Below are 14,547 nucleotides of genomic sequence, written 5' to 3'. Positions count from 1 at the left end.
GTTTATTAAATAACTCAGAATCAGGTAATCCAAACAACAAGCAAACTCCACGAAACCATACCGGACCATGAGGAACTGAAAACAGGAAGCATTTATACACAAGATAACCAACTAAACGACTAACAGGTGTGATGATTGAATCAATGTCCATAGAAACAGATTAGTGAAACTAAAACTAAGACAAAGGAAACAGGAAACTGACAATAAACAAACAAACTAAACTAAAACTAATTTAACATGATTGTGACAGGTATCAGATGCTAATGCCATGGTAATTCGTCACAAGCCATGGAACTGAAATTCATACTGCGATCATGTTTCGGCAGTGCCATGGTGGATAACACTTTAGAATACTGTTCCATCATTAATAATGATTAACTACACAGGAACAAATGAGTAATGCAATATTAACACTGTAGTAACTACAATTAACTAACAAGAAACTTTGATTAACTAATTAGTGAGTAGTTCTTAGTCGAATGTGGTAAATCACTATTAGATAATCAATAACTACTATTTTTTTCATACCTCCCAGAGGACTAAGAACTACTATAGCTGACATGTTCATACATGAATAATGCATAATATTTCATTCTAAAGTATTGACAAATCCTTCTGAATGAATTATTGATTATTTGGATCAGTATTCTAAAGTGAAAAGCATTATAAATAATGACTGAAATCATTGTAAGCTTTTGAGGTTTTTGTAAGGTTTTGGTTAGTAATTCCTCGGATTTGGTAACACTTGAGTCATTAGGCCTACTAGTGGGTTACCATGATCTTCACTTTAGAATACTGTTATTAATATAATTAGTAATTCCAGAAGGATGTAGTCATTACTATCCAAAACCTTACAAAAACCTCAAAAGCTACAATGACTTCAGTCAATTGAAGTTAAAATCCGATGGCTCAGTGAGGCCTGCATAGCCAGCAATGACATCCCAGGTGAAATTTATAGTAAATACTATAGTGTTTTTGAACCATATTATAGTAAATTGTAGTATACTGTATATGGTATAGTATTTACAACACTTTGTTAATGAATGCTACAGCATACTGTAATATTAATTATAGTAAACTGATCAACTGTAATAAATTCTGTAGTGTACTTTAGTTTTTACAACAGTAAACTGTAGTGTATTGTAGTATAATATACCCTATAGTTGTAGAAAACTTAACACAGTATTGGGTTAAGATTACCACAGCAACTATAGAATTACCACACAAAATTAATTCAAGTAGGCCTACTTTACTATAGTGTTCAAAAACACTATATTTACTATAAATTACTATTTTTTCACCTGGGATTTCCTCTCTCAAGATCCATTAATGTACTAAAAACATATTTAAATCAGTTCATGTGAGTAGAGTGGTTCAATATAAATATTATTAAGCGTTCATTAAATATCATTAAGCGTTATGAATCTTTTGTGTCGAATCATGATTCGGATCGTGTGTCAAACCGCCAAACTGCTGAAATCACGTGACTTTGGCGCTCCGAACAGCTGAGATTCGACACGCTGATTCATAACGCTCCGAAGCTTCCTGAAGCACTGTTTTGAAATCGGCCATCACTAAATAAGTCGTTATTTTGTTTTTCTGGCACACCAAAAATATTATCGTCACTTTATAATATTAATATTGAACCACTGTACTCACATGAACCGATTTAAATATGTTCTTAGTACATTAATGGATCTTACTGAGCCATCAGATTTCAACAAAAATATCTTAATTTGTGTTCCGAAAATGAACGAAGGTCTTACGGGTGTGGAACGGCATGAGAGTGAGTATTACATTATTTTCATTTTTGGGTGAACTAACCCTTTAATTATGAGCCTGTATAGCCTAGTAGCCTAGTTATTCTCTGAGGTATGAATGAAAAAAATGTAGTTATGATTATTAGCTAATAGGGAACTACCACATTCAACTGAGCTCTAATTACTAATTCGTTAATCAGAGTTTCTTGTATTCACTAGAATGTTACTCATTTGTTCCTGTGTATAGTTATTCATTAATGACGGAACAGTAGGCCTATTTCTAAAGTGTTGCCCCATCGTGCTGTATATTAAGTGCTCATACTTCAAAGAATGCCATGGCAATGTAATTTTGCGAAACCTTTCTTTGTGTATAGTGTCGAAAAAAGAAAGTTACTCTAATATAATTGAAAACACGAGAAACGTCTGTCACCTACAGGTTATTTCGACCATTACACATAACGTTACACTACCAGCTTCATTGCACGTCATGCGTCACACGTCATACGTCACGGTGCACGCGGAGAGCTGTCATGGCCGCCTCCATAGAAAACATGTCAGAGCAGCAAAAATCACAGAGTGGACTTAATTCACATTATATTACTGTATATTTTTCAATTTGCAGTTTACAGATGTACAGATATGCGCATGCGTGAATCATATTATGTGACAAGAAGTATCTGAAACAACTTATAGAGGATTTTCCAATTATTGAGCGGTGAGTAACTGTAATTAATTCACCTCGAAACAAAATAGAGTAAAAAATACTCTGGTATGATATGCTATATCTTAGTAGTGAAACTCATGTACCATGGTATATACAAGGTACAAAACGGTACCTCCAAGAATACCATGGTACCAGGAAATCATGCTAGTATTATTCTTTGTAATGTGATTACCATATTTATGGTATTTATTTGCATGCTGCTCCAAGGTATTTCAGACAGTATGGAATTACCATGGTACATGTTCAAAAAATCATACCACTGGAACATTTTGTTAGTGTTATAATTCTCTTCATTTGCATAACAATCAGTATTGGTATATCAGTATATCAGAATTTATGTTGTATTTTATGCAGATGACTGTCATAATGGCTTTAGTCAACATTCGCTCCTGTGGCCGTCATGGTTTTCACCTGGGTCTCCGTGCGTATGCCACACGACCCCTTGGCACCCCAAGAAAGCGGGAGCAGCAAGATGACACACCCGTGTTCCAGTATGTGGGTCAACACAGGAAGCCCCAAGAGAAGGTGTTTGTGTGGGGCTTCAGCTACACTGGAGCTTTAGGGATCCCAAGCTTTGTAGTGCCGGACAGTGGCAGGAAAAAGCCCAGGAAGTACCAGCTCACACCTTACCGTCTGGATACTGAACAGAAGGTTATTTCCTACCCAAATTTTTTTTTTTTTTTTTTTTTAAATCTGTTTATTGAACTTTTACAATAATAACAGGATACAGATACAGGATACAGATACAGATACCCCACCCCTCAGAGGAAAAAATAAACAAATAAATTATAATAAAAACAAATATAAAATAAAATAAATAAATTATAATAATAAGAGAGTAATTAAACAAACTAAATAAAGCATAAAAAATAGGGGAAAAAAACACAATACATATTGTAATACAAAGAATGTCAAGCATGTTGTCTCGAGTATAGAATATATGCTGGAACATAAACGTTTAGATATTTCGGCCATTTATCAAGTGTATGTATACGTCCACAAACAAAACCTTACAGCTATAAAGTATATACATAAATATATATAAGTGTCCACACTTATAATCACACACTCCTGAACAGATTCAAGCCACGATCATAATGTAATCTTAATGCTTAGGTTGATACACAAGTACTGAAATATTCAGAAAAAAAAATAATGAAGGGATCCCAGATCTCAGAAAATATACCAGTGTTGCCCTTTAACGTATACCTAATACCAAATGAATGAAGCTCATAACATCTCTCAGCCAGTCATGGAGGGAGTTTTTGTTTCCACAGCAGGAGAATGCGCCGTCTGGCTAATAATGTTAAGAAAGAAGAAGTCTTTGCAGTATTTCCAGGCAAATCAGTGACATTTGAAGGAAGTCCAAAAGTGCAACCAAAGGGCAAGGCTTTCTTTGTCACTAAAGAATAACAGTTGAAGATTGATAGCCAAAAATAAGTTATGGATGGACATAACCGAAACATATGTTTTAAATCCGCAGGGGCCTGATGTATCGATCACAGAGAGGATCAATACCAGGCTTGATTTTTGCCAACCTCACTTTTGTCCAGTAAATTCGATGAATTCAATTTTAATTGGATAAGACTATGATGTGCACAAATAGAGGAAGTATGAACTTCCTACCCTAACTTTAACAAAAATTACCAAAAATGTTTGGAATGGGTTTTCTATTTATTGCACTACTGTTCAAATGTTTGAGGTTGTTTTTTAAAGAGAAAATTCTGTCATCATTTACTCACCCTCAAGTTGTTCCAAAGCTGTATGAATGTAATTCTTCTGCTGAACACACAAAAAATAGCATGCTTTTATAGCATGGAAAATACTATGGAATTCAATAGGTCCATCAACTGTTTGGTTACCGACATTCTTCAAAATATCTTCTTTTGTGTTCAGCAGAAGAAAGAAATTCATACAGGTTTGGAACAACTTGAAGGTGAGTAAATGATGACAGAATTTTAATTTTTTGGTGAACTATCCCTTTAATGTATTGAAATAAGTGTCTTATGTTCAGCAAAGCTGCATTTATTTGATCTGTGATGCAAAGCTGAATTTTCAGCATCATTACTCCAGTCTTCAGTGTCACATGATCCTTTAGAAATCATTCTAATATGCTGATTTAGTGCTCAAGAAACATTTATTATTATTATCATCAATGTTAAAAAAAGGGGTGCAGCTTAATATATATATATAATATATATATATATATATATATATATATATATATATATATATATATATATATATATATATATATATATATATATATATTGTAAAAACGGATTTTTTCCTCCAGGGTTCTTTGATGAATATAAAGTTTAAAAGAGCTGCATTTTTTTTTTAAATAGAAATCTTTTGTAGAATTATAAATGTCTTTAATGTTACGTTTAAAACTTTTAATGTGTCTTTGCTGAATAAAAGTGGTAATTTCTTTCAAAAAGCAAGTCTTTTGAATGGTAGTGTATGTTGTGTGTGTTTTTTGGCAGATTTCCTCAGCAGCCTGTGGATATGGCTTCACCTTACTGGCCTGTAATACAAAAGATCTGACCAAACTGTGGGGCATGGGCCTTAACAAAGATTCCCAGCTGGGCTTTCAGCGTACTCAACACGACCGAAGTAAGAAACCCCACAATCCCATTGCATTCCTGTTAGGAACTCACATGCTCTTGGTAAAAGTTACTCTAACAAGCAAGTTCCAGTAATACCAGAAGGTTCAGAATGTACCATGCAGCACACGGTACTTCAAAAAATATGGAACTTTTTTTTAGGGAAGTGGGTTTGTTACGTTAAAAAGTATTATTTTTTTTTAGTTCTGGTCTTATTTTTGGGGGTAGTGAAAGTGTTCATCAGCACTTCCTACTGTACGTAGGAAGACTCATATTCTGGCTGATGTTGATGAGCCGTTCTGTTCCTCTTTGAGTTGCCAACCTTCACGCAATCAACTGGGGCCATTACAACTTTCAAGAAACAACCATTTCCTCAAGCACTTTCCTAAATCAACTGCTTTGTCTTGTGTTTGTAGATAAAAGTTATGAGTATGTCCTGGAGCCGTCACCAGTGTCTCTCCCGCTGCTGAACCCTCAGGAGACACGAGTGCTGCAGGTGTCATGTGGACGCGCTCATTCTCTGGTGCTCACAGACTCTGAGGGAGGTGAGCAAACATTAGCGATGTTTTCATCTCCTGTGTTCAAGAGAACAAAATCATCACTTCCTGGGAAATTGGTGCAAAATATCTATAGGCTCATTGTTTTTCGAAAAGGGGAAGTTTCAAAATTTGGTTGATTTGACACAGAAGACCCTATAACAAAAATAGAAGTTGCTGCAGTCGGGGAAGCCACTGTGGCTCTTTTTTTGTACATCATAAGTGCCTCAGATCAATAAACACTGTCAATGCCTGGTGTTTGGGAGCACAATCATGTGAGACACTACTCGGCGGTCATTAGACCCAACCATTTTGATGACAGATTGTGGCTCAGGCATTTCAAAATGACCAAACCAACATTTGAGATGCTGTGTAATGAAATTGGTTAGTCCAGTTATCCAATCATTGAGGCAAAGTCACGTGAGGTGTTTTTTTTTTTTTTTTTGTACATTCCTGGACAAAATAAAATGGGCCAAGCCCAAAATGGCAAACACTAAGCTTTTAATTGTCTTAACCACAAATTATTGGAAATCAGGAAATTGCAACATTTAAGCAAATGCACTACTTAAAAAGACATTGATGTCTCAGGAGAACATCAAGGACAGAATAAAGTTTTTGGCAGAATATGGGAATCACAATGAAACACAAGTTGCATGTTGTCTTCGAAAAATCTGCTGAGAAATATAATAATAAATTAGGGCTGCACGATTTGGGGAAAATGTCATATTGCGATTATTGAGGTCAATATTGCGATTGCGATTTGCGATAGCGATATAATAAACAAATAGTATCATGAGTCATCTTGCTTGGTTCTCAATGAAAATACACAGATTACTGATAATGCTGAAATGTGTATTTCTCAACTCAAACTAGCAACAACAGCAAACAAATGCACAGCGTTTTCAAATTAAAATATTTTTATGAAATTAAATAACATCTTTGCATTACTGCAAACTTGTTATAATCCCATTTAAGATATTTGTTTCTTTACTAATCTGTAGTGGTTCAATGGATCACAAAACTCACGGTTCGGATCACATCACGGTTATGACGTCACAGATCGGATCATACTTCGGATCAGCACAAAAAAAAAAAAAAAAAAATTTGATGGGGGTAACTTAACTTTGCATTTATTACATAGCCCACTTAAACTATTCTGATACCATAGCATAAACTGCTAGCCTAAATAATACATTATTAAAGGCAAGTGAACAGACTGTAATAAGAACAAATACTGTACACCAATTACAACAAGCATAGATAAATACTACATAAAGACTAACAGCAGGTATTTATAGTTGCTGTCACTTTAAGAGTAAGACATGCACGCACACATCGGACAGATATACATCCGAATTCTCACCTCGTTCAATTAAGACATAACTGAATGTGTTTACATGAATACTTGCTGAGAGGGGTATTTTGACTGACATAATGCGTGTATGTGACCATCCAAGTGCACTGAGGACGCGAAAGAGAAATCAATTTGGAGTTCGCGAGCTATAACGCGCCTCTCTCTCTCTGTGCGCGCGAGCCTTGTATGTATGTGCGTCATGTGCGCACCGATAACAGCGCTGGGTGCGATACCGAATTAAATCCTCTTTCCTCTTCAACCACTACTAATCTGGGTTTATAATCTTATAGCCAAAATATCGCCATATAACAAAGGTAGCGTTTTTTCTTGCCACCAGTTCAGTGACAGTTTGCTCCGCATCCATCTTTACCCGTTCTCTGCGCTGCACACCGGAAAAGTCATGACCATGCGCGCCACACATGCCACTGCCTAAACTGAAACTGACTGGTCTTCTTTTTATTAGCGGTGTATAAAATGGGCAAACAGCTCTCAGATAATGGGTTGTTGTGTCCACACATTTATTTTTTTATTTATTTATTAACTTATTATTATTTTATTTCATAAAATCGCAGCATTTTGCGTCATATAATCGCACAAGCTTGACATCGCGATTGCGATTGCGATATGATTAATCGTGCAGCTCTATAATAAATGCATCTCTAGCACAGTGATACATGAAGGAAGAGGTGTCATTTGTAGCTGCTGGTAATGGTGAGCTGCTTCACTGTGAAAAGTCATTTAATTCTTTGGAGTACGAATACTGCAGAATGGCTTGCTTCCCACAAATGAAAAGTTGTTATCTAAAGAGGAATGATCAGATGTTATTTTTCAACAAGACAACCATGATATGGCTTGAGCACAAGTCCATCAGGCTTCATGTTTGAAGCCATTGACATTCAGTGGAACAACACTGACTCTTCTTCCTGTAAAAAGCTGTCTGCAAGGCTATTCTGTGCTAAGGTATTTCATCTACAGTATTTGTGCAATTCTTGCCAATTTCCTGACCAGTGATTTGTGATTCAAATGGTTAAGACCATTAAATGACCACTTAATTGTGTTGCCTTTTTTTTTTTTTTTGCCCAAGAGTGAGGTATTTATTGGGTAATTGTGATTTTCTGTTGTAGTTAATGCACGTCTTCTTATCGGATTAAAAAAATGATCCACCTCAATTAAGCAAATATGTTTTTCATTTACAGTTTTAGAATTTATGCAAATCTTGGTGTTCCATCCAGCATTTTATATGCAATATCCTAAGATTCTCATATAAATAGGTTGATGGAAAAAAAACTGTCTGCTTTGTCATGTACAATTTCTGAAACTAAAGATGTATTGTCATTTATAGAGCACATTTTGTTTTAGAGTCCATTGGTCTTCACTCAAGTAGTAAAGTTGTAGTTACATGTGTTCAGATTCTATATACAGTAGATGAATTTAAAGCAACATTTCTGTCCAATCATTTAGATGTCTTAAACTGCAATAGATTTCTATTTCAAATACAGTTAAATCATTGTGTTGTAGTGTGATGAGTGCTTCATGTCTCTCTTCTCTATCTCTCTCTCTCATTAGTTTTCAGCATGGGTAATAATGCTTATGGGCAGTGTGGGAGGAAGATTGTGGAGGATGAAGTGTACAGGTTTGTCCTTCAGCAACATATGTCCAGTATTCTGCACCAAAGGACTCTGCTTCACATTATGAAGTGGTGGCTAAACTAAAACAATTGCTTTCCCTGTATCCCAGTAGCCTTGAAATATCCACTGTGTAACTTTTATATGCTTTATTTCATGATTAGCTTAGAGTGAAATGATTATTCAGTATGATGGGGAGTTGGGTTTATAACTTGTTCAGAAACATCAGAGCAATGTTATCAACTCAAATATGAACCATTTTCATCCAAGCAGAGAATGATGTATATACTCATGCTTCCTTTGCTAATAACCATTGTGAGCATATGGGTTAAGCTGATTTATTATTATTATTATTATTATTTTTTCCCCTGAAAACCTGTGTTTAAGAATGGGATTTCTGTCTAATGGCTGTCCTTTTCCTATATTTCCTGCAGTGGCAGTCATCTTGTTCACAAGATTGAGGGTTTTGACAGTCGAGTCACCCAGGTATGTGATGACACTTTATTACTTTATTGGCATGATATGTTGGTAAATACAAAAATATCAACATTGAAATCATGTGATGCATAATATATGGTTTACATGACATTTTACTATCTAATCTACTTCAATTAAAATGTTTACTCTCACATTTGGTGGAAATTCACCATTTTAACCTCATTTTTTTAAAGCAAAATATGATTTATTATTATTTTCTTTTGAATCAGTGGTGAGATATGTATGGAAGCTTGTTTCTGCCACTAAATAAAATATAAGAAAGGTAATTGTGACTTTTTTTCTCACAATTCTGACTTTTTTTCCTCACAATTAGTAGTTTACATCTCACAATTTTATCTTCTTTTCTCACAATTGTGTGATAAAATCTCACAATTATGACTTAACTCGCAACATCAACTCGCAGTTCTAAGAAAAAAGTCAGAATGTGAGATTTGTTTTCCACAATTATACTTTTTTTTATTTTTTTTTTCAGTGGCAGAAACAAGCTTCCATAGATACAGTATGACCTGGTTCTCTCTTTGTGAGATTCTCTCCAACTGTCCTGCTCCTCTTGTCCTGTAGGTGGCTTGTGGGCAGGATCACAGTCTGTTTCTAACAGAAACAAAAACAGTGTATGCCTGTGGGTGGGGGGCAGATGGACAAACAGGTTTGTTTCACCATCCTTGTCTCTTTTCTTTCAGTCCCTCTTTTTGTTCCGCTCCATTATGAAACCTGCCTAAAGGCGTTTTTCCAAAAAATGTATCCAGACAACACTAGGTGACTCATGGCTGAGACCATGTGACCCTTCCCTCACAATTAATGTCTCCAGAATGTATTTTAAGGTCTGGGCCATCACAACAAGGCCTCCTGTCCAGTGCCTGTCGGAGGAGATCTGGCTGGGGTCAAGGTTCAGCAGGTGGCCACATATGGAGACTGTAGTTTGGCCGTGTCCACAGATGGGCAGGTTTTCGGTTGGGGAAACTCTGAGTACCTGCAGCTGGCCTCTGTCACCGAGGCCACACAGGTAAAGAGGACAACACACACAAACAAAAACACAACAACTGGTATACAAATACCAGAAATGACTGAAGTGATTGTTCACAGAATTACCCTGAATGTCACATTTATAATGAGATTTATGTACAGAAAATATATGTAAAAAGGTGTGCAACAATACCAGGTTGTGCAGCTCATTTGTAAAGTCTGATTTTCAGATTAGCTCACCACGGCTGCTGCCCCTGAGGGGTGTGGGTCGAATCAGACAGGCGGCATGCGGAGGAACACAGGTGGCTGTACTGAACGGTAAGATTACAGTCTTATTGAGGCAAAACATCCTAGAGTTTGCTGGAACAATTCGCTTTTTTTTTTGTTTGCAAAAGACCAGAAGAACATTGTGTTCTCTGAAAGGGTTAGTTCGCCCTAAAATGAAAATTCTGTCATTAATTACTCACCCTCATGTCGTTCCAAACCCGTAAGACATTTTTGATGAAATCCGATGGCTCAGTGAGGCCTGCATTGCCAGCAAGATAATTAACACTTTCAGATGCCCAGAAAGCTACTAAAGACATATTTAAAACAGTTCATGTGACTACAGTGGTTTAATCTTAATGTTATGAAGCGCCGAGAATACTTTTTGTGCGCCAAAAAACAAAATAACGCCTTTATTCAACAATATCTAGTGATGGGCGATTTCAAAACACTGCTTAACGAAGCTTCAAAGCTTTACAAACCTTTTGTTTCAAATCAGTGGTTTGGAGCGTGTATCAAACTGCCAAAGTCACGCCTCCCAGTGGTGAACTATTGAAATTTCAAAACACTTATGATGCAACAAAGCCTCGTTTACTGAAATCACGTGACTTTGGCAGTTTGATACACGCTCCATGTATTGCAATACTTGAAAATATCTATTTTTGTGGTATTACCACCTGATACCATCAAACCACCATAGTATTTTTGTGAATGTACTTCTGTACTTTACCAAAAACCCTGTATATGAACTACCTGAATATTTTAAAGACATGGTGGTTACATAGCATATCACTTTCATAATTTAAAAGTGTTAGTTCACCCAAAAATGAAAATTCTGTCATGTCATTCCAAACCTGTAAGACTTCCGTTCATCTTCAGAACACAAAGAACATCTTTTTAAAGCTGCTGTCCGCGATTTTTGGCCCTCTTAACGGTTAATAAACAGAACTGCATGCGTCTTGCTGAAGAACATTGTAGCCGGAGCTACTTTTCTCCGTGTATGTCTATGGCGAGTCACGCAGTTACTGTGATACTCTGCAGCGGGTCCTACCAGTCTGGTCTGAAATAGTCCGAATTAAACACTTATTATAAGTGTACAAAATGATTCAGGAAAACAAAAACACGGTTTGGAAAATGGATTCAATTTCTCATTATATCATTTTTGAATTTTACACCAAAAAAGTTGCGGATGCAGCTTTAATGAAATCTGGAAGCTTTCAGCTCCTTCATTGACAGCCTACGCAACTGACATTTTCAAGCCCCAGAAAGGTAGTAAAGACATCATTAAAGTAATCCATGTGACTCCAGTGGTTTAACCTCAAATTTATGAAGCGACATGAGTCCTTTGTTTGCACAAAAAGACAATTTACGAATTTTACAAAATATTAAAGGTGCTCTAGATTATGTTTTTAAAAGATGTAATATAAGTCTAAGGTGTCCCCTGAATGTGTCTGTGAAGTTTCAGCTCAAAATACCCCATAGATTTTTTTTAATAAATTTTTTTAACTGCCTGTTTTGGGGCATCATTATAAACGTGCCGATTTTATGCTGCGGCCCCTTTAAATCCCGTGCTCTCTGCCCACAGAGCTCGTGCTTGCCTTGAACAGTGCCTTAACAAAGTTTTCACAGCTAATATAACCCTTAAAATGGATCTTTACAAAGTGTTCGTCATGCATGCGGCATGCATGCGTCGGATTATGTGAGTATTGTATACTGTTATATTGTTTACTTCTGATTTTGAATTGAGTTTGATAGTGCTCCGTGGCTAACGGCTAATGCTACACTGTTGGAGAGATTTATAAAGAATGAAGTTGTGTTTATGAATTATACAGACTGCAAGTGTTTAAAAATGAAAATAGTGACGGCTCTCTTGTCTCCGTGAATACAGTAATAACCGATGGTAACTTTAACCACATTTAACAGTATATTAGCAACATGCTAACAAAACATTTAGAAAGACAGTTTACAAATATCACTAAAAATATCATGTTATCATGGATCATGTCCGTTATTATTGCTCCATCTGCCATTTTTCGCTATTGTTCTTGCTTGCTTACCTAGTCTGATGATTCGGCTGTGCACATCCAGACGTTAATACTGGCTGCCCTTGTGTAATGCCTTTTATAATGTTGGAAACGTGGGCTGGCATATGCAAATATTGGGGGTGTACACCCCGACTGTTACGTAACAGTCGGTGTTATGTTGAGATTCACCTGTTCTTCGGAGGTCTTTTAAACAAATGAGATTTATATAAGAAGGAGGAAACAATGGAGTTTGAGACTCACTGTATGTCATTTCCATGTACTGAACTCTTGTTATTTTACTATGCCAAGATAAATTCAATTTTTCATTCGAGGGCACCTTTAATCTCCAACGCATGTTCATGAGAGCACCACAAAGCATGCATGTTGTGTTGACACCAGAGTGCATGAACATGCGTTAAGAGATTAATATTTCATTAAAAGAAAAGAATCTTCGTAGATGAACGAGTCTTACAGGTTTGGAAAGACATGAAAAATCTGTCATCATTTACTCACCCTCATTTTTGGGTGAACTAACTCTTTAATGTTGAATTCTACCTGCTATACAACTCTGTGGAAAAGCACAAATTGATGTTGTTTTGTAATTTTGCCTTGTGTAATGAATTAAATGACTCAATCTCTATAGAGGATGGAGAGGTGTTTGTTTGGGGTTTTGGAATTCTGGGAAAAGGCCCAAAACTTTCAGAGTCGTCTGTCCCAGAAAGAGTGCCAGCCACATTTTTTGGGAGGTCAGAGTTCAACCCCAGCGTGAAGGTCTCGTCCATCCGCTGTGGACTCAATCACTTTGCAGCTGTCACAGGTAAAAACTTCAAGCTGAACATTATCTTTGCCCTCAAGATAAAGTATTGTTGTAGAGTGTAATTATGAGATTTTAGAAATGTAAAATGTGCTCACATACAGGATACTAACACTCATTCTCCTGAAAACACCTGCTAATAGTGCTTGCATAACCATGTTGGTATTAAATCCAGCCTGTTTCCTGGCCTACATCCATGTAAACAGAGGGCTGAGTTATTTGCTACATGAATATTGTTTTCAGATCGAGGCGAACTGTTTGTTTGGGGTAAAAATGTGAGAGGATGTCTCGGCATCGGGAAACATGATGACCAGTATTTTCCATGGAGGGTAAGAAGCCAACAATGCCGCATTCTTTCGTTTAACATGGAAAAGTTCAGAGCTTTTTTGACCAAATTAATTATGTGACATGCTGATTAATTACAGTTAACCCCAGATATATAACTATTTTCTGAGAAAAGCTCTCAAATGAACAGAACTCGTTATGACAGGTGAAAACATTCAAGACAAAAAAAACTTTGAGTTGTTATAAATGAATGCACAATTGACAACACTATACCCAGTAGACTTTAGATGTAATCTATTTTCTTTATTTTCTTTTCTCCTAATGTTTGTCATTTGTTTTAGGTGACAGTGCCAGGCCACGTTAAGGATGTTGCCTGTGGTGTTGACCACATGGTGGCGCTGGTCAAATCCATCATATGAGATTGTCTTTGTAGATCTGGGCAATCTTCTCTTGAACATCTTCAGCAACCACCATCAGCGCGCAAGGGTTCAATATTTCTCCATGGACTTGTTAAGGGCACTCGCTGAGACTTCATGTCACACTGCCTCAAGCAAGTCAAGGGTGTGTTTAAGAAACACGACACCTCCCCTGCGGTTTACAGTGTGGACCTCAAAAATAGACGTGAATCTGACTCCTAAATAACTCAAGACTTCTTAAGTCTTATGTTGGCTTCTTGACATTTTAGTTGTTTCCTCAATGTTTTGGTATTTCGTCATCACATGAGGTGGACACTAGTTTGAACATACAAAGACACATCAGTGCGGTTTCTGGATCTTTTCTTGTTAAAAATATTGAATTGTCAGTTGTGAACTGAAAACTAAAAAGGTATATTAAATTAAACTTTTTAAAAAAAAGTTGGCATTAAAGTGTTATTGTGAGAGTGAAACAGCATTTTGAACAAGTAAAAATGTAATTTGGGACTTGCTTTTTTTTCTATCAGAAATTGATTGGATAATTGTGGTTTGCTATTGGTTGATGTCATGTGAGTGACAATTCAAACCCAATGCTAAATTTGCTAGTTGTTGCTATTATTTTTTTTTTTTTTAGAGCATAACATATAACATAATGCACTCTTTCATTATGTTTCCAGGCCT

General features: G+C 36.3%; 1 protein-coding gene across 1 annotated transcript; it reads left to right on the top strand.

Annotated features, from left to right (window-relative positions):
* The first annotated feature begins 2,251 nt into the window (after nt 1–2,251).
* rcc1l (RCC1 like) lies at nt 2,252–14,307 on the top strand. The gene is made up of 12 exons (XM_048189596.1): nt 2,252–2,475; nt 2,839–3,135; nt 4,971–5,100; nt 5,507–5,635; nt 8,547–8,613; nt 9,040–9,091; nt 9,665–9,749; nt 9,925–10,106; nt 10,297–10,384; nt 12,998–13,171; nt 13,412–13,497; nt 13,795–14,307. Exons 2-12 carry the CDS (start codon nt 2,839–2,841, stop codon nt 13,870–13,872), a joined length of 1,368 nt encoding a protein of 455 aa, XP_048045553.1. The 5' UTR covers nt 2,252–2,475; the 3' UTR covers nt 13,873–14,307.
* Nucleotides 14,308–14,547: the final 240 nt, after the last annotated feature.

This window comes from Megalobrama amblycephala, linkage group LG4 (assembly GCF_018812025.1).
Source record: "Megalobrama amblycephala isolate DHTTF-2021 linkage group LG4, ASM1881202v1, whole genome shotgun sequence".
In the NCBI taxonomy this organism is placed as follows: Eukaryota; Metazoa; Chordata; class Actinopteri; order Cypriniformes; family Xenocyprididae; genus Megalobrama; species Megalobrama amblycephala.
This window is presented reverse-complemented; position numbering and strand designations above follow the sequence as displayed.